The sequence below is a fragment of the Balearica regulorum genome, chromosome 15 (assembly GCF_011004875.1).
Source record: "Balearica regulorum gibbericeps isolate bBalReg1 chromosome 15, bBalReg1.pri, whole genome shotgun sequence".
In the NCBI taxonomy this organism is placed as follows: Eukaryota; Metazoa; Chordata; class Aves; order Gruiformes; family Gruidae; genus Balearica; species Balearica regulorum.
In genome coordinates this window covers 16,847,640-16,866,298 of record NC_046198.1, presented here as the reverse complement: position 1 = coordinate 16,866,298, position 18,659 = coordinate 16,847,640, and the positions used below count along the sequence as shown (strand labels likewise).

The following is an 18,659-nucleotide window of genomic DNA, read 5'->3' as shown; positions in this document are numbered from 1 at the left end:
CCAATTACAATGAATTCATACGAACAATTAATTTCCCTCATTTGCAAAAAGGAAACAAAGTTTCTTTTCAAGAGTTTAACATTGGATGTTTCATGGTGATTAAAATTAGAGGATTCACGGAACACGATGGGGTCTTCTTAGTCACCACGACTCTTACAAGAGCACGCAAGACAACTACAGACAGCTTTTTTCTCTGCTATGTTATGCACCCGTCATCCGATGGGAGCAGCCATAAAGGCAACCTGGTTATGATGGTAAAACACTGACAGATGATGTCTGCCAGCCTGGGAACTGCTACCCTGAGAACCCGGCCTGGGAACCCAGATACCTACAGAACCTGAGACGTCGTAGAATCATAGAATGGTTTGGGTAGCCTCAAGATCTCAAAGATCATCCAGTTCCAGCTCCCGAGATACCCTTATAAGTGCAAAACCAAGAAACTGCAACAACAAACTTATTGTTTGGAAAGGTGAGAAACACCCTGGGAAAGCAGGAATCGGCAACAGCTATTGGCTGCTCCAGCTGGAAAAACAGACCAGGAAAGCAAACATTGGTCTGAGAAAACAGCACTGTCTCTTGGCTGTTCTGGGTAAAAAGCAGTAGTTAGTCAAAGCTACTGGTGGTTCCAGGTGGTCATACCCTATGTCTCCTTACATCGTTAACAATATAAAAATAACTCACTTTCCACCCAAAATGGAGCTTCTCCCTGAGAGGTCCCCCTACAAAGACTTCACTACGCAAGATCTCCTGGTCCCTCGCTGGGGACGCCTGACCGACTCCAGGCTCTGTGATGCATATCATCTTTGAAGTGAGACTTTGTCATTAGTTGGTCCCACTCCTGGGAGAACTCTTGCGAGTGCTCAACCAGTAACACTTTGAATAATATATATAGGTGTGCGTATAAGTAATTAATTATAAGTATATATGCTTTACTAGTGGTAATTTGTAGCGACTTGTAATAAAGAAATTTAAGAAACAAAAACCGTTGTGTCCTTGTGTATTATGGAATCCTATGAACCCACCCACAGGCCAGTAACTCTTATAGGTCATGACATCATCTACTGTAGATCATGTCTTCTGTATTATAGTCATGAAGAACATTCTCAACCTTATTTTCATGTCTTTATTTTTTGAATTTTAAAAGAGAATATGAATAAAATAAGCTTGGATAATCTGTTTCTTGCCAGGCATCAGTTTAAGCAATTCATTTTGAAGACACCTGACATTCCAAAGGATTAGGCAGGCTTAGCAAACATTAAAATAGCAATGAGAGTCTGAAGGATCAAACCTACGTTTTGTTCCTAGCTAGCACAACTACACAAGACATGTTGAGATGTTATCTGACAGGTATGAAGAGCTATTTTAAGATGTTACTGATTTTACAGAAGACTAAGGCATACATATCCATTTAGGAAGAATTAAGATTCTTTTCCCTTGCTTTATCTGGAAATCAGAGTCTTCCATGGTGGATGAAAAGCCACATGTCTGGTGAGAAGCATACAAGGAATTATGATCAAAGATACCTTCTGAAGCAGCATCTGAGGTCTTCCTGAGTGATGGTGCCAGACTAAGAACCGCAATCCCTACTAGATGATCACTTGCTGAAGATCTCCTTGTATTTCTGCCCAGACTTGAGCTATGAGGAAAAAACGCAGCCTGCCCGGGGGTGTACTACATCTACCGTTTTCTTTAAAACCTGGGCAGTTTTTTTCCAGATTGCCAGACCAAGGAAAAGATTTTTTTTTTTTTCCAAAAGATTATTTTTTTTTTTCTCCAAAGTTCAAATGCAATAGTTTGGAAACAAAACATATGCAAACAAGAAAGTTCTTTTAAAGCTTGGTTACAATGGAAATTAACACATACTACGGTACACAAAATAAGTGCAACTGCTATTGATGCATTAATTCCACATGAAAACTCTTCTGCTAGGAAAGTACCATGTCCTACATTCAGTAACGTATCTTGAAAGCTTAAACTGAATCAAATCTGCACACACTTGTTTCACTGTTACACTGTCTACATATGAAGCCTCTCAAAACAGCAATATGAATCTGTCCTTGAATAAATCAATGCATTGGCCACCCCATAATACAGTCCTTTCCAAGACAACAGATATGTCTCAAGGGAAAGAGAAAAGTCTATTCTACAATATTCCTACAGCTGCACTCTACCAACCCTAACCTGGACCAGGAACACACAGTACCAATCACTTCTGTTACTCCCAGTTTGCACTGAGCTCTGCCACTTAATACTGCTCTTAAGGGCAAACCACGTTACAGTGGTTTGGAAAACACTGAAAATTATTTTTACTAAATAACTTTTTATAAGTATATTCTAGATCTTTGCAAGGTCCCTAAAAAGTCCCCCCTTCTGTCCCTAAAAATGTTGGTCGACTCTTCAGTGTTAGGTGAAAACTCAACAGTAAGTATAAGCCTTGAACTATAAAATCCACAACCTGCAACTTCAGTGTTGTCTTCTCTGTGTTTATCTTTTTGTTTGTAATCTCTTGGTGGAAAACTGTAACTTATTTTGAAATACGGTTGTGCTGTTCTACAGACAAAAAAAATCCTAAAACTAGAACTGTATAAATAAAACTACCACCACCAAGGTTACTAGTATGAGACACACATTTTAAACAATGCTGCTAGAACAAGATGTACTGTTCAAAACTCTCTACTAAAAGCAGCTCTGTTTTTTTTCAGTTAATATCTGATGAACATTGGCATTATTCCCCAAGAGAGTAAGCATTAGCTGTCTGTGGAGCCATAATCATAACCCAAAAATAAAATAAAGAATAAACCAAAGACCATGACTGAAACTATACTAATCAAAGCATTAGTTAATGGACACTAGTATGACTTCCACTTTGTAAAAAATCAGCAAGGTCTCAGCCACATGCTAACTCACTCACAGAAAACACTTATTTTAAAAATTGCTTAATGCACACACTAAGAAACAAGAAAATATAAAAGAATTTTTAAAATAAGATCCTGTTGCAACATAATCACACTGTATTTTGAAGACTGTATGAAAAATCAAAATAACTTGCTGAAACCTACAACAATCACAAAGACAACCCTGTTAAAAAGGAGAAAACTCTTGAGATCTGACATCTAGAGGACAGAATTCATACAGAAGCGTACAAGTCACATGCAGCAACGTCAGTCATCTGAAATTGTAATTCCTAACATTTCTGCCAGTATTAACTAATAGGAAATTCATGCACAAGCACACTACCAGAAGTACTATTTACACAGAGCTCTCTATTAGACAATTCGCTATTTCCTCTACATAGACATAATTTAAGACACTAAAAGAACTGAATAATTTTTGTATCAAGACACTAGAACGGGATTATAAAGTCTGAGTTTAACCCATTCCAAAGATCAGGCTTTCACAACAGTCATGTCACCACTTGCACCTTAGTTCTTCCACCCACAAAGCACACTGAACACTCTTTCACCTTTTGTCTCCTCTGAAATACAAATCGAGGAGAAACACCGTGTCTTCATATGTTTAGAATATGCCTGGCATAAAGCAGTCACGGTTTCTGTCAGTGGCTCAACTACCACTTACACTAAGTGATGCAATAAATGACAGTGCTTAGTCAAACAGAGTTTCTATTTTCATTCAAAAGCCCTTGGAGTAACTTCCTTTTTAAAAAAACACTACGATTTAAGCCAAATAATGGGAAAAGTGAAGCCTCCTTTCTCAAAAACGCAGGCCCAGCATTCTTGCACCCTTGTGCAACTCCGGATTTCCTCTCACTGCATCTCCCAAGACCTTGCCCACATTCTTATGATGCCTCCGGTTCCTCCCTGGCCTCTAATCCTCAGCCAAGCCAGAGGGAGCATGAGTTGTGGCTGGTTCAGGAGCACACATCTACTGACTAACCACCTGGTGCGATGGGATGACTAGCCGACCTGCAAGTCGGTGGGAACAGACAACGGTTCAGCACACCATTGCAGGTTTTCCCACACTAGGGACTCGGTATTTAACAGCTTTTTACTCAGGCATCACTTTTCAACAAATCTAAGAGTAAATTCTCCTTCTTGGAGCCTTTGATCTCTTTGCTAAATTTGGCTAACGTGAATAAGGGTTCAGAAGCTATTTAAAGGAAACTGAAAAGATCAATAGCATAAGCCATATAGTCGAGAGATCTGCCTAACCTATGGAGGCAGTCTCAGTGCAGGGAAACAGTAAATACAAGATGAGTTTCCATCAACACCATCTGACCATATATTACAAAAAAAAAAATCCACATAGATACATAGATCATGTAATTGTAGTGAAATTCTTTTCATATCTGACCACAGGAGAGGTTACCAAAAGATATCCTCTTTTACTGGAAATCCGTGGTATCCTTACCCTGTGATTTCCTCATGTCTTTTGTGGCTAAAGCACGATTCCCATGCGGAACACTGGTAAAATCAGGATTGGTCACATTGTTAACTCTCAGCTCTTGCCCCAACGACTTCCGACCATAAGTATTTTCCCCAGATCCTCCATTGACACTGTAGCCACCTGTGGAAAAACCAACATGAGATTAAAACAGGCTATCAGACCATATATTTTAGTAGGGTAGTATGTTATGAGTTACTCAATTCATATGGAAATTAGCAGCCCTATCCTCTACCACCTTCTTTAGCTTCCTTTTTCACTTTCACATGCAAAAGTGTTCTGTTATGCCCTGTAAGTTTCCAGGTCACGTATTCAGAATCTAATCAGTCTTTTTGAAGCATATGAAAAAATCTCTACTACAATCAAGTTTAACATCGATTTTGTTGCATTTGGGATTTTCCTACTATTACTTTTGACCCCATATTTTGCCAGGCCCTTCCTGTCAAACTGCTAGTACACGTGGCTAGATAGATTCCCTTGCTTGCTCCTTGATTACACACATCCAATTTCCACTCTGTTTTAGTTATAAATCCACCACACAGGCTCAGTAAAATGGCCAAAGAAATAGAGAAAGCTTTTAAAAGCCACAGATTATTTATATATACAGATTGAACAACTCTCCCTAAACATACAATAGTCAATATTTTCACACACCAATACTGACATTATTTTAAATTAAACTCAATCCTACATTCTCCCACTTGAGATACACACGGTAATTCTTTGGTAACAATATGCAACAAAAATAAGAGTGTAGGTTTGAGTAATTGGATTATTTTTACTCCTAGATCCACAAGAACTTGCACACACAAATGTTGAAACCAAAGATTTTTCCAGTTTGCCACACCGCTTTCAGGGGCAGGTTCTTCCTCTCCATACCGTGAAGAAGTGAAAGTACCCCTGCGCCTGCCCAATACTTCACTCAGTATATCAGAGCTCACTGTCGAGGCAGCTGGGCAGGCAGCTTTCTAAAGCACCTTCCCTGCCCAAGATGGGGAAGAATCAACTAATAAAATTAAACCCAGAAGAACAAAAGATATGCAAGACTTCTTGCAGAAAAGGTATTTCCACAATTCCACCTGCATTAGTGTATAAAAGAAAGCCTGGGGAAAGGGAGACGTGGCTCTCCCTAACAAGAGGCAGCCTACCGAGACTACGGGATGGGTAAAAAAATAAGCTCAAGGTGAATCTGGACCTTAGTAGATGTGAAGAATGTCATCTTGAAGGCAAAGCTTTTGATAAAAAGCAACTGTGAACTAGCAGTAGAAGTTTGTGTATTTCTATATGCATGGGACTACCCTACCATTACAGAAAATCCTGTGCAAAGTCTCAGCTGTAATTAGTTAATTACAATTACAGTAAACATAATTTGTGTATATTTGGATTTACAACATTAAACTCAATTTTTAAACATAAACTAGCATATATGCAACCTTAACATTATTTTGTCACAGCAAACCAACACTGTCACATGAAGGAAATTACTTCCAAGAGTAATAATTATATTAATGACTAAACAGAAGTGTATCACTAAAATTCAAAGCAACAAAGAATGCAGTTTAACTGAAGAAGTCAGATAATCATGCATTCAGACCACAAACATCAACTACCAAGAACAGACATACTACCATATACTACTGGAATTCTTTGTTATTGCATACTTTCCCTCCAGCACACAAAATATCCCGGCTTTTTTGGTTGTCTGCAAAGACATGTAGTAGTTGCCACAGAATATTTGACATTATCTTAAATGAATTAAACACAAACCTATATTCTCCCACTTGACACACAGATGGTACAACTTTGGTAACAATATGAAACAAATTGTCATTTACAGTAATTAAAAAACAGCAGGGAAATCAGTTTTTTCAGCAATAAGGCTGTAAATATCGCATTATGACTCTCTTCAGTTATCCCCTGGTGTGTGTGTGCATGTGTGAAAGAGAGATGAGGGGGGTGGAAGCAGTTCTTAAAATGAATATTCCACGCTGGTAGACTCCAACAGATTAATTGAAATATCTTAGTAAACAAAGAAACCACTCTGCATCTGTAAGCTTACAAATGTCTCCAAAAATAAAAATGCACTAGAGATATTTGGAATTTGGTTTTACAGTACAGAATATCCTCCTTGTCTCTTTTCAAGTCACTCCTGAACACGGTAGGATAGTTACAGCGCTGTGCTAGCAGAGACATGCCCTGTAAGACACAGCACTTGAGGCAAAGATAGGTGCATTTTTCTTTTCAAATGGCACTTTCCCAGCAACTTCAATACTGAATTTATCCAAAACTTACTATTTCACTACACTGCCAGTACATTCTTTAAATACTAGCACACTTCAAAGTATAAGAATAACCTACCATGCCAGTCTGTGCGAAACTGGCAGAAAGACTCACTTTCTAAGCAGTTTCTCTATTAAAGGTAACCAAATCTTACAGTTCTCAAGGTATGCAGATAAACAAATACCATGCTCCTGCCTCCCACTAACAGTGCCTACTACTTTTTAAAAAATAAATTTGCACAAGCGCACCCAGCTGTAACTTCCCCTAAGATGTAGCAAATCTTCACAGATAGTTACAGGGCAGAGAAGTAGGGGGAGTGTGAATGTTTTTTAGGATCCTGAACAAAAACTCCCACACTAATATTCCTGTGAGATTTTTTTGAGTCTGGCCTGCCTGAAGAAGATTTATATAGTCAAATAGTGACTCTGCAAGTAAAAAATCCTCCTATTTGATACCTGTATTAGGCAATTAAAAAAAAATCAGAATATCTTTTTCATCTTTACAAAAAAAATCTGTATGATTCTGAATTTTTAGTTATTTTCTAGAGAACGTATTTCCATTCTAAAAAACAAAAACCCACACACAAAAAAAACCAGGAAAAAATTGTATTAACCATACATCATGTGATTTATATGAAGTCTGATCGAGGCACATAGAAGTAGAAATTCCCATTAATGACAAAATACAGATTTGATTCCCAAAGAAAGATTCCGGTTTGCTGCAGTAAAGCTGCAATAAAGCTCCAATAGGCAAGATACCAGATTAGTAGCCCATTTAATCAGGCAGCCCATTTTCAATACTGGAAGCACCACACAGTATTCAGGAAGAAATTACAACTTGCAGACCAGACACATCCAGAATACTATTCTTTAGGAAAAAGTGCTTATTCTGTTAACGCATTGAGTCTTACATTCTTCTCCTAAGGCAACTGCATATTTTTCTCACTATTCATATCAACCACAACATTTCTTTGATTCCTGATAAATCTCTCAACACAGTGACACTGTGGCAATGAGTTATAACAGTTCACTGCCTTTAAAAAAAATTTAAAATTCTCTACCATTTCAAGTTTACTCCCTTTCTCTGAATGTCCCCTCACAATTTACACATGAAAGAACAATCTGTATACCTTTTTCTTCATTCTGTATGTCAGTGTGGACTCTGATATCATCGTGTCTTTGTCGAGACACCACAGCTGAATTTGAGGGTTGTAATCCATAGGAGGCAGAACTGCCCCGATCTCTGGATGAAGAGTATTTTAAATTGTCCTGGTCAGCTGATGCACTGTCAGTTCTATAAAGAGAAAAATAATTTTTTTATGTAGGGGTATAACAGGAGCGGGATTCACATTCACTTATAAATGCAACATATTTAAATGACAATCCCAAATGTATTTTCCTGTGTCAAAAAAAGTTGTACATCTAACCTGCTTCTTAAAAAGTGACCTCAAATTCACATTGGGATTAGAGTTGACTAATTATTACAGCAACATGCAAAGGAAACGCATTGTAGTGCGCCAGTGCCTTTTCTCAGGACATTCTCAAGTGTCTTTTCGGATGTATGCCTATATAAGGAAAAATTACTTCCCAGAAGTGAAAAATAAACTACAACTAGGTATAGGCTATACCACAGCTAGGCAATTTTGTCTCTACCATTTGTGAAAGTCATTACTAACCCACACGTGAACATTTACATTATGTGCCATAGGCCTTACTGAGCAACGTCAAACCACTTATTAGACAGAGGTGTTACTAGCGTATAGCTGATAATCAATATAGGGATCACACAGGAAGTTTTTGCAAAGCAAAAATTACAAAACAAGCAAACACACTTTACTGTGGAAAAATCTGGAATGTAAATTAAGAGTTGTTATCATTTAGAGTAAATGTTTGCAGACAAAAAGCGAGTTAAAAAAATCTGCATTAAGTTTAAACCACTCTCATATCTGAAAACTGATTTATAGTCCAGAATAAACTTTTAAGGAAAAAGGTGAAAATTATGAAACCAACTCTTCTCACTGGACATACTAAGTGATATCATGTATACATATTTACAGTAACTTTAATATACTAAACTTGTGCTCATTAAACTTCCCCACCTAAATTCAACCAATCACTTCGAATGCATTCTTATAAGCAATTACTGAAGGTTTTTACATTAAAACCAGTAAAACAATATCCATCCAAAACAAAAATCAGCAGAATTTTGTTCAACTCAAGTATATTTGGAATCACCTTATTCAAACTATTTACAGAGGACTTTTCATAAGATACCCTAAAGATCTACTATTTTTATTTTAAGCTTTGGGTAGTTCACTTGATTATTTAACAAAAAGAAGGACAGATCATTCCTTTTCACGCCTGTAAATTAACCACAGTTTGTGTAAGGACATACACCACATATTCTTGGGAAAAAATCTTTCATTTTTACTTTTCAAGAGAACATTGTGATTAGAACCAGTAGACAAATTCAGGGAAAAGGAGATAAATACATCTCAACACGAAAAGGGAAAAACACAACTAAAATTTGTGAAAAGCAATTGTTACTTAAGCTGGCCAGAAGGCTTGTGACTTTCAAATACATCTCGTCCTGGAAGAGTAATACCATGAGGGTTGATATTTGCAACCCGCTCCCCCATATTTTGATCTCTCGAGAACATTAAAAGACCACATACTACCAGTTTGGAACAGGGTTCAAAAGAAGGAAATTGTGTATTCACTGTGGCATCACACCTACTGCTTTGCTGAGCGCTCGCTTGGACTATTGTATAAAACAGGATATGCTACCAAGAGGCAAAGCCTTAGTAGAAGCCTTTGCTCATGACAAATAAGGACTGTAGGAATACTTATACAGTCGGACCTTCATCATTCATCTAGTTATGCTGAACAGCAACGAAGTTCTGTGCTGTACCTTCAAATGGTATGAACTTTAAGTGTGCCTACACCACGTGTAAGTTTTCCAGCCAGCTACAGAGCCCCCAGGTTTTCTCCCTGCCCTAAAACCTCAGGAGACTTCCAGCTCACGTTCAGGAACAGCAGAGTTTATTACAGAGGATTCAAATTATTTTAGCCCGTCAATGAAACAGACTGACAAATTTTCAATTGGTAAATTTAAGTACTGACGGGTTCTTAATAATGTACGTCCCCAAAGAGCATTGCTTTTTTTAAGGCACGTGCTGTAGTTTGTATCATCTCCAATTGTCAAGCGTTAAGTCTGAAATACTTAAGTCTGAAGGCAAGCTGATTAAATGTACAATTTTGAAGATTGTTCTGCGTATCCCAATCAACTGAAGGGCTACGCGTGTTCTCAGCCAACCTCCCTTCCCGCAGCACAGTCTTTGAACGTTTTGTAAAATTTCCCATTGTTGTACAATACATAAGCCTATTGTTTCCCTGGGAAGAACCACACACTCGCTTCGTTCTGCCTTTGGGGACGGCTTTCTGCAAGCTAACCTGTCCACACTTAATCACCCAACTAAAAGGTGGACACAATTTTATTAAAAATATATAATTCCTCTCCTGTATATCAATTTAAGAGACAATAGCTCCCACTGAAAACACTGCTCCCAGTACAGTAAATGTGTAGATTAGATATCCAGCAGTTTCTGCCCTTCCTTTATGAGGCACAGAAAAAAAACCCCACTTCATAGAAAGATCCCGTTTCCAAAGAACTAGGTTCTGTGACCCAACTGGCTGCTATGGTCCCTGCTGCTTTGAAGGAGGATTCTGAACTGACAGTAGCACACCAGAAGCAGAGCCATCATCTCAGGGGCCCGTGCATGTCTAGCTGTCCAGTGACACACATGATTTCTCAACAGAGAAGTGAATTTGAGAACTGCACCGTAGGCTCCTGCATCAGCACTCTGGGAGTTTGTGGCGTGGGCTCATTGAGACCTGGGGACACAACCTCCGTACCTGTCACCTGCACTCCCTGACCGAGGAGCCCAGACACCTGGGTGACACAGGACATTGCTGTGCAAACTCACAGTGAAACATGGTCTGCGCACACTGGAAGAGACATTTAATTTTCAAATTAAATTTTTCATGCCAGTAACACATTCATGATTTTGAAAGAGAACCACTTAGAACTCCAAGAGCAGCCACGTCGTGGACAGGTACTTACCAAACTCCGACAAATAACTACTTTTTCCACCCCCCCCAGCCATGCCACCAGGCGATGGGAAGAACTGTACTCGTGGCCACCTCAACTCATGCCTGCGCTTCAGGAGGGCACTTGTCCACTTCAACTACATTGTGCCAAGCAGATGGTAGGTTACGTGACAGACCTAACGCTTAGCGTCATCTTTCAGAACAAGTCTATGTATCAACAAATTTAGCAGTTACATACATTGACATTGTCACAGACCTGAACAAACATTGTATACTAATAAAATCACAACGTACAATGTTTGCAACAGATAAGCAGAAGTACAAATACAAATGTGATGTTAGACACAGCTGGAATGGGAAACGGCAAGGATGAACGTGACTGTGATTACCTTATGCTGCAGCTTCAAAAGCGTATTTGCCACTTTGTGAGCCGCTACTCTGTTTTATTTCCACCTGAAAAGCTCACTGACGGAGACTACACAGAGTACTTCGGGAGCTCACGTGTCTGTTCTCATCTGCGCCTGGTTCTGGGTGGAAGACTGCCCGATTACCACCAGCACCAGTGTCCTGCATACACTGTTTTAGCAATATCATTTACACAGAAGAGATTGCATTCAGTTTTCTGCAGGGTGATTTTTAACCTGCCTTTATCCATCAGAAAAAATTGTTCACCCACCTAAGCAAGCAGAAATGGCCACAGTTCTCCCTAAAAAAAAACCCTACTTAATTTTTTCCCCAGGGACATACAAAAGGAAAGTTAAGACTTTTCCAAAAATAAGTGCGTATCTCATTCCATCAAAAGTATCAGCGTGATTTGACTAGTCAATTTGTACGACTGAAGAAAGCATGGCTGAGAACAACTGGCTTTAAAAAAAAAAATCTTTATCTAGAAAAAAGAAAAATAGATCAATCTAAAACATATTGTTTCTTTAGTTCTATGGAAGCCCTAAGAATTTTTGTCCAAGAGACTCGTAACAAGCAATCTGGTGTACACTAGTCATTATCTGTAGCTCTTTCAGAACAACTCTGCCATATAGACATTATTTTGAGACAAAAATCACTTAATTATTCTATTTGATTTTACTTCCAAGTACAGGATCTACATGGATGATTTATTCTGAGACAACTCTACTGTATGAGGGTATTACTGTTCAAGTCAGTTAATTTTACTTGCTTACTTGCTCTATTTGCCAAGTTTATTTGCTATAATGCAGATGAATTCTTCATTACTTCAAATCTTTATCAATAAAACATTTAAAGCTTAGAGTCACTGTATCCACTCAAATTAACAGCTTCCCACCATGACAGCCTTCTTTTGCCATGCTGTCTTATCATCACTTGGTCCAGCTTGCCAAGCCCAAGCCTGGCTGAGCCCAGCCCAAAGCCTACTTTTGTATTCACTCCTGTGTAGAGAGAACACGACGAGAGTGTAAGTGGCTGTTTTCTACTAGTGAAGTAACTAATTCACTATTTTCCTACTGCAATTCTGCCATCTCCACTGCTGGACAACTACCTGCAGTCACAGTAGCTTTTCAAATCGCCTCTTGATTCTCAATCAGTAGCTGACTGATTTCCTTCTGTCCTGCGATGGGCATTAGGAGGGAATGTCAGGGAAAAGTATCACATATATGCATCCTGTTCTTATTTTTCCATAGGCATCTTCTGATACAGGATATTATGCTAGCTCAATCACTGGTCCGACCTAGTCTTCCATACAAGAATAGCCATACTGTCTGCTCTCCAAGTTCCTTTTGCTTCCCACTGACACACTTTCATCTTCTTTCATCTTTCTCACATCTCATTCTCCTCTGTCTTCACATTAAAAACAAAGGCTTTCACATTACAAGCTTAGGCTCCCCCATTTTACCAAAAAAGCTCTTTGATCTTTTCCCAACCTTATCAACATATTCACTGCACTCAGATGTGAAAGGAGATCAAGAATTACTTGTTGCCAGTTCAGAACCGAACCCGTTCCTGTTCGGCATCTCCCACACGCAGTCCACCACGTCTGTTCCCAAGATTTCCACTGACCTCTTCACAGCTGGTACTGCATCACATCCTTTAAGCTGCCGCCAACATTGCAGACTATTTTCCTCTCTCCCCCACGCGTACATATCTATCTCACTCTTTGCACTCTCCTCTCTCTCCACTATCCCTGAAGAGATGGAGAAACCTTACCAACTTTCATCCCACATGACTCTACATCCGTTCTCAGGTAATTTCAGCAACATCCTCAAACAGCTCTATGTTGCCAACTTTCAGGTCTCTCAGCTACCTGTCCAAATGAAGACTTCAGCCTATTTGTAACACGCGTTTCCTGTGTACACGCAAACGGAGATGAAACAGAGTCTGTCTCAACCTTCCTAATACACAGCACCCACTACTATCACCCTGCTTGTCACTCAGTGTGTTAATCCAGCATTATGAACAGATAATACCCACAACAACTAGTATTTGCCTTTCGTAAAAGACATGCCTCAAAAAGCACTGCTCTAACCATCACTTTCTCAGCCCATTTGCCCTGATGAGTTTCTGTGCTCCCCGCCAATACCTCCCATTCTGTCTTTAATTAAGCACAGGGTACTTGTGCTCAATTATTAAGCACTAGCCAATACTGCTCTCCTGTTATAAGCTACCTGGAAGGACAGTTATATTTTACTGTCTTGTCTCATTGCGTCTAGGCCCACGGGGACCTAGGTGGTAACTTGGCGTGGCAGGCACGGTGCTAACAAAAGTTAGTAATTCGTAACTCTGACTTACACTGCACGAGAAGAACACACTTCATTTTCAAGAACAAATTTCAGGACTTCTGGAACTTTTCTCAGATGTGAAATCTTTTCTTTTTCACCTTTCTATATACTCCCTGCTAACCTACACTAATGATAGGAGAGACAGAGATGTCCTGTTAATTAAAATCTTATCTTCCTTTTCCCAATTTTGCCTAAGAATAAGAAAGTACACCCTGCACTTGCTACCCTGGTCTCACATTCCTGCCTAGTACCACCATAAGCACATGAAACTTGCTTTGCCACTCAGAATACTTCCTATCAAAGGCAAGGACTGCTTGTTTCAGTATATAATTAGCCTTTAGTACTCTATCGAATTAACACCGCTCACACGCAAGACCTGCGCACTGACGTGATTTAATTTTTTTCCCCACAGAAGTCATATCAGGGAAAACACAGTGAGATATGTGAAACAGAAGGGAAAGAAAAAAGAAGTAAAGGTCTAGAAAGCTATAAAGATTAGAAGAAGGGGGAACAAGATCTTATCAAGCCTTCTCAAAAAAACCTCACTATTCTCTGACACATACACACAACATTTACCTAAAGTTTTGTGTTGCTATTAATTTAGAGCCTGGTACACCTCAGTGCACACACTAACATGCCCATATATATCAGGACAACTTCTCCCTCTGTAATACACAGCTCTATCAATACACACACTGTAGGAAAACCAGTCCACGTGCATCTGACAGATGTGACTGCATTCATGCAGAAACAAAAAAAAAAAAGCAAATTCTAATTAAAAACTACACTCCCTTAGAGAAGGATGCAAGCTTCAACTTTCAGTTTCACACTGTTTTCACCCCAAGTCACAATGCTGATTAACATTACTAAAAATTGAGAGGAATCTGGACCTAGTAACGAGCATCGATCTAGTCATTTTTACACAGGCAAAAGTCCGCGTTTGAAAACACAATCCATCTGATAATACATCCGTGCATTAGCAGCTCCTTTTTTCCTCCCCTTAGGAACTTGAAGCAACTACTGTCACTGGCGTTTTCATTACTTCGGCCACGTGCACTCCCTCTTCCAGGCCCTGCAAGAAAGCATTTACCAGCAACATCACTTACGCTAAACAAAACTAGCAGTCAACAGAAAAGAAAGAGGAAGGAATGAATACGTAGGTCTATTTTGTGTTGCAGGGTTTGTCCGAGAGCAAACATTCAAAGCAATCAACGAAAAAGAAACACTCATTGGAGTTTTATATAACAGATCTCCTTTCAATCATGCACGTGAATCACTTTTACAAATTAGTTAATGCCAAAACAACAAAGACCAATTTAATCTCTGCTTCATTCTTTAAGCTCTTACTGTAGACTCACGGGTTCCATATCGCCAAAGCTATCTTTCTGAAATTTAAAAAAACCTTGAGCATCACATATAGAGAAAAGTGTGCTCTGTGTTTGGGACTGCTTGAATATTTCTGATTCCTGAGCTCTCTCACCAGATTAAAAAAAATATTTAAAGGATAAAGTTAAATTCTTACAAGTGACAGGATCGGTGAAGAGGTGTTACCTATTTCTAAGCAGGAGCTCTAATCACACTCTGTGATGGAAACAGAACTAGGCCCTACCCATGCTATGAAGCTCCCCTAGCCTGCCACAGGTGCTGCAGTGCTGTCAGATTTTTGTTTCTGCTGTGGCTTTGGGGATAACTATTTTAGCAGCCCCATTTACAGCAGCTCTACTTGAGAGCCAAGGAGGCACCAAACTACAGTGTGGGGAACACACCAGCCAGACACAGAGGGAACAGCCTAACTTCTTAAACCAGCCTTCGCACCAGGCAAAGCATTTCTGCAGCTACACTCTTCCTTTCCACCCAACTGAACCTACACTGGGAAAAGGCAGCTTCCTGGCCCCTCTAAGACTTATTTTTTAGGCTAAAAGATAGAACTTGTGACAAATTAATATATCCAACCAGAAAGCATTTATAGAAGCCATGCACTGCAAAGACACAAGATATACATCCAATTTCTTCCAGGTGGGAAGGTGAAGAGTTAGGGTCCAGAATTCCAGGCTACAGCCCAGAAATCTGAAGCAAGGTAACAGTTAAGGAGTAAGAGAGCGACCAGACTTCTTAATCCCCCAGCCAAGAAAATCTAGATGCTATAAGACGACATCACCAATGAGGTTTGCCAGTTTTTAAGTGGAGAAAAAATAGTAAGTTAGTTGACCAAGAAGTTAATACAGAAGGAACTAGAACTTAAATAACCATGCCACACACACTGTGAACAACTGAATAGCCTCTAGCGTTAGCCCTGCAGGCTGCACTGCTAGCTGCTGAAGCAAAAGGAAAGCCTCCTTCACAGTAAATCCACAGTTACATCTGCGTTTCGTAAGATCTACCTTCACATCCACCCAATTTTCCTGGTCCAAATCGCATGCGACTGGGACTGTCATCTGTAAATACATTCCCAAGCACGTGCCACTCTGTTCTTTGCTGGAAAGTTTAAAAGTAGGATCCCATACTATGTTAAACTTTCAAAAACACTAAAAAAGCCCCAAGTTTTCCACAGTAAAAAAAAAAAACCACCAAAAAACAAACACTGAATTTATTTACAAGTTCTACATGACAATTTTGACTCTTAAAATAGCAAAGCTGAGCGGTACAGCAAATACATTGGCATCAGACATATCAGAAGTAATCAAGACCTGAAATACACTGTCTATGCTTGACTGAAGAAGTCAGCAGACTTGGAATTTCACTTACTAAGTAGCAAAGTACCAGGCAGAAACACACCTTAAAACGCAACGCACTGCGTGAGCTCTCACCCCAGCCTACTTACAGCCCAACTACTTTCCCCAGATAAAACCCAACAATAATAATAATAACCCTGTAGTATTTTGTTAACCCTCAGAAGCCCACGAGCACACCTGCAGCCTCTGTTCTTCCCCGATTACCGCCTGAAAACCAGCCTGAAGGCACGCAGGAACCAAGCCCACCCAGCGCAGGCACCTCACGGCTGCAGCTCCCCCGAGGAGGGTCCCCCCGGGCCAGGCGCGGGCGAGGGACGCCGCGGCCTGCGGCCACGCACCGGGTAGCGGCCAGACACCCCACCGGCAACCCCGAGAGGAGCAGGGGACACCCGGAGAGGCGGGCGGGGGGAGGAAGGAGCGCTCTCACCCGCCGGCTCAGAGCCCAGACCCGGGTCCCCCCGAGCCCCGCGCGGTGACAGACCTGTCCCCCGTCCCGGCTCCAGCCGCCGGCAGGCACGGATCCGGAAATCCCCTGCGCGTCCCTGCCCGGCTCCCGGCAGGGCACGGCCGCGGCCGGCACCTTCCCCGCCGCCTAGGCCCGGCGGCCGGCCCGCCGCCGCCCGCCCCGCGCTAGGCCCGGCGGCTGCCTCCCGCCCGCCCCTAGGCCCAACTGCCAGGAAGTGGCTCGGCCGCCGCTCCGAGCCGCCGCGGCCCGCGCCGCCCGCCCGCCTCCCCAGCTCCCCCAGGCCCGGCGGCGGGGCCGGGCCGAGCCGCCAGCCTCAGCGCCCCGCTGCCCCGGCCCCCGAGCCCCGCGGGCGGCCAGGCCGCGCCCCCTGCCCCAGCCCTGCCCACCTGGGTTGCCAGTCATTCCAGCCCCGCGGGTGGTAGTGCTGCCTGCTGCCGGTGCCGCTCAGCCGAGACCCCGGGGCTCTGCGGCTCATTACCTTGCCCGAGACGGCATGGCCGGCCGGGCAGCGGCGCGGGACAGGGGCGGAGGAGCAGGAAGCGGGGGGGGGGGGGGGGGAAGAGGCGCGGGCGGCGGCTCCTCACTCGCGCTCGGCGGGCGGCTGCTGTCTCACACCGGAGGGAGGGGACGCGGCCGCCGCGACTGCTCCGGCTGCTGCCCGGCCGCGCGGCATGCCGGGATGGCGGACATGGGCCGCCCGCCCCCTCCGCGGGGCACGCTGGGAGGGCGGGGGCGCTCCGCCCTCGGCTGCCGCGGCCGGGCTTCCCCACCTGCGGAGGGGGGGGGGTTGGGGTGGGGTGTCCCCGTGGGGCCTGGGGTGGCGGTCTGCCCCGCGAGTGGGCGTGGGGGAGCGGGCGGCCATGGCCCCCGCCCCGGGGCGTGAGAGGAGCGGGGGGATCGCATCCTGCCGGGGGCTGAGGAGAGCCTGAGGCCCGGGGCCGTCAGGGTCGGTGACAGCCGCCAGGGTCCTGCCGCTCGGCTGCGAGGGGAGCCCGGGGCCCTTGGGCATGGCGGGCAGCCGGGGAAGCCCAGCCTGAGCAGCGTGAAGGGAGCTGGGGGATCCCGGGCCCTGAGGGGACCTGGCGGCCCTGCACCCCGAGGGGACCGAGGTCCCGGGGACATGAGGGGACGCGGGGGCAGCCAGTCCCCCAGCGCTGAGGGGAGCCCGAGGGTGCCAGGCCCTGGGTCCTGAGGGGAGCCTGGGCCCTGGGAGGAGCAAGGGCTCCCAGGCCCTGAGCAGAGCTGGAGGAGCCCTGCCCTTGCTCCCATCTCCCTCCGCTAAGGGGATGCGGACAGCCTCCCCCCTTCCCTCTGCAGGGCTCCGTGCAGCCCCAAGCCTTGCCGGGGTCTCTGCGGGGAGCTGCGTCCCTCGCAATAGATCAGATCCTCATCCCCAAGGTTCTCCCCATGAGGACACGTCACCCGTGGGGGACTGCTGGGGAGAAGTCTGATGTCCGGCAGTGGTCAGCAAAAAGCAGACTAATCCCATGCAGTAGACACTAAACCCCTAAGGTTTCTTCTTCTTCCTCAGAGCTGCTAAAATGCACCTCAAAAGCAGGCTAGCGAAATAGTGTCTTAAGCCCGGATGGCTTTTCCTTGTAAAGCAGCGGCCACGTTTGCTGGAAGGGCATTTGGTGCCCATTGCGGGGAAAGCCTGTCTGAGCAGGAAGGCAGGCAAGTCTGAGGGGAGAGGAAAAGTCCCCTGGATTTGGTGGATGTTCTGAGTACATTTCCAAAGAAGATGTCTCGGGACTTTTTTTATTTCTCCTGCAAGACCTGGAAACTTACATTAGCTGATGTGATAAACCCAGTTCCTGGCTGCAGAATATTTCCTTAGTTATGAAAAATTCTAACGGTTTAGATACTCGGCAAAAAGACCTGGGTAGATCAAACTCTATCTAGATTTGAGACCACTGAAAGA

At 43.1% G+C, this 18,659-nt stretch overlaps 1 protein-coding gene across 3 annotated transcripts in view; it reads right to left on the bottom strand.

Moving 5' to 3' along the window:
• SMG1 (SMG1 nonsense mediated mRNA decay associated PI3K related kinase) overlaps positions 1-17,437 on the bottom strand; it is a 66,924-nt gene extending 49,487 nt beyond the window's left edge. Inside the window, exons 1-3 of one of the 3 annotated variants that reach the window (XM_075767872.1) lie at positions 17,125-17,437; positions 7,811-7,974; positions 4,369-4,524 (exon numbers count right to left, since the gene is read on the bottom strand). In XM_075767872.1, the coding sequence (XP_075623987.1) occupies positions 4,369-4,524; positions 7,811-7,974; positions 17,125-17,213 (409 nt within the window). In that variant the 5' untranslated portion in view covers positions 17,214-17,437. Of the gene's footprint in view, positions 1-4,368; positions 4,525-7,810; positions 7,975-16,753; positions 16,846-17,124 lie in introns of those variants that run through there. The other 2 variants (XM_075767875.1, XM_075767874.1) reach the window with 2 other exon arrangements.
• Positions 17,438-18,659: the final 1,222 nt, after the last annotated feature.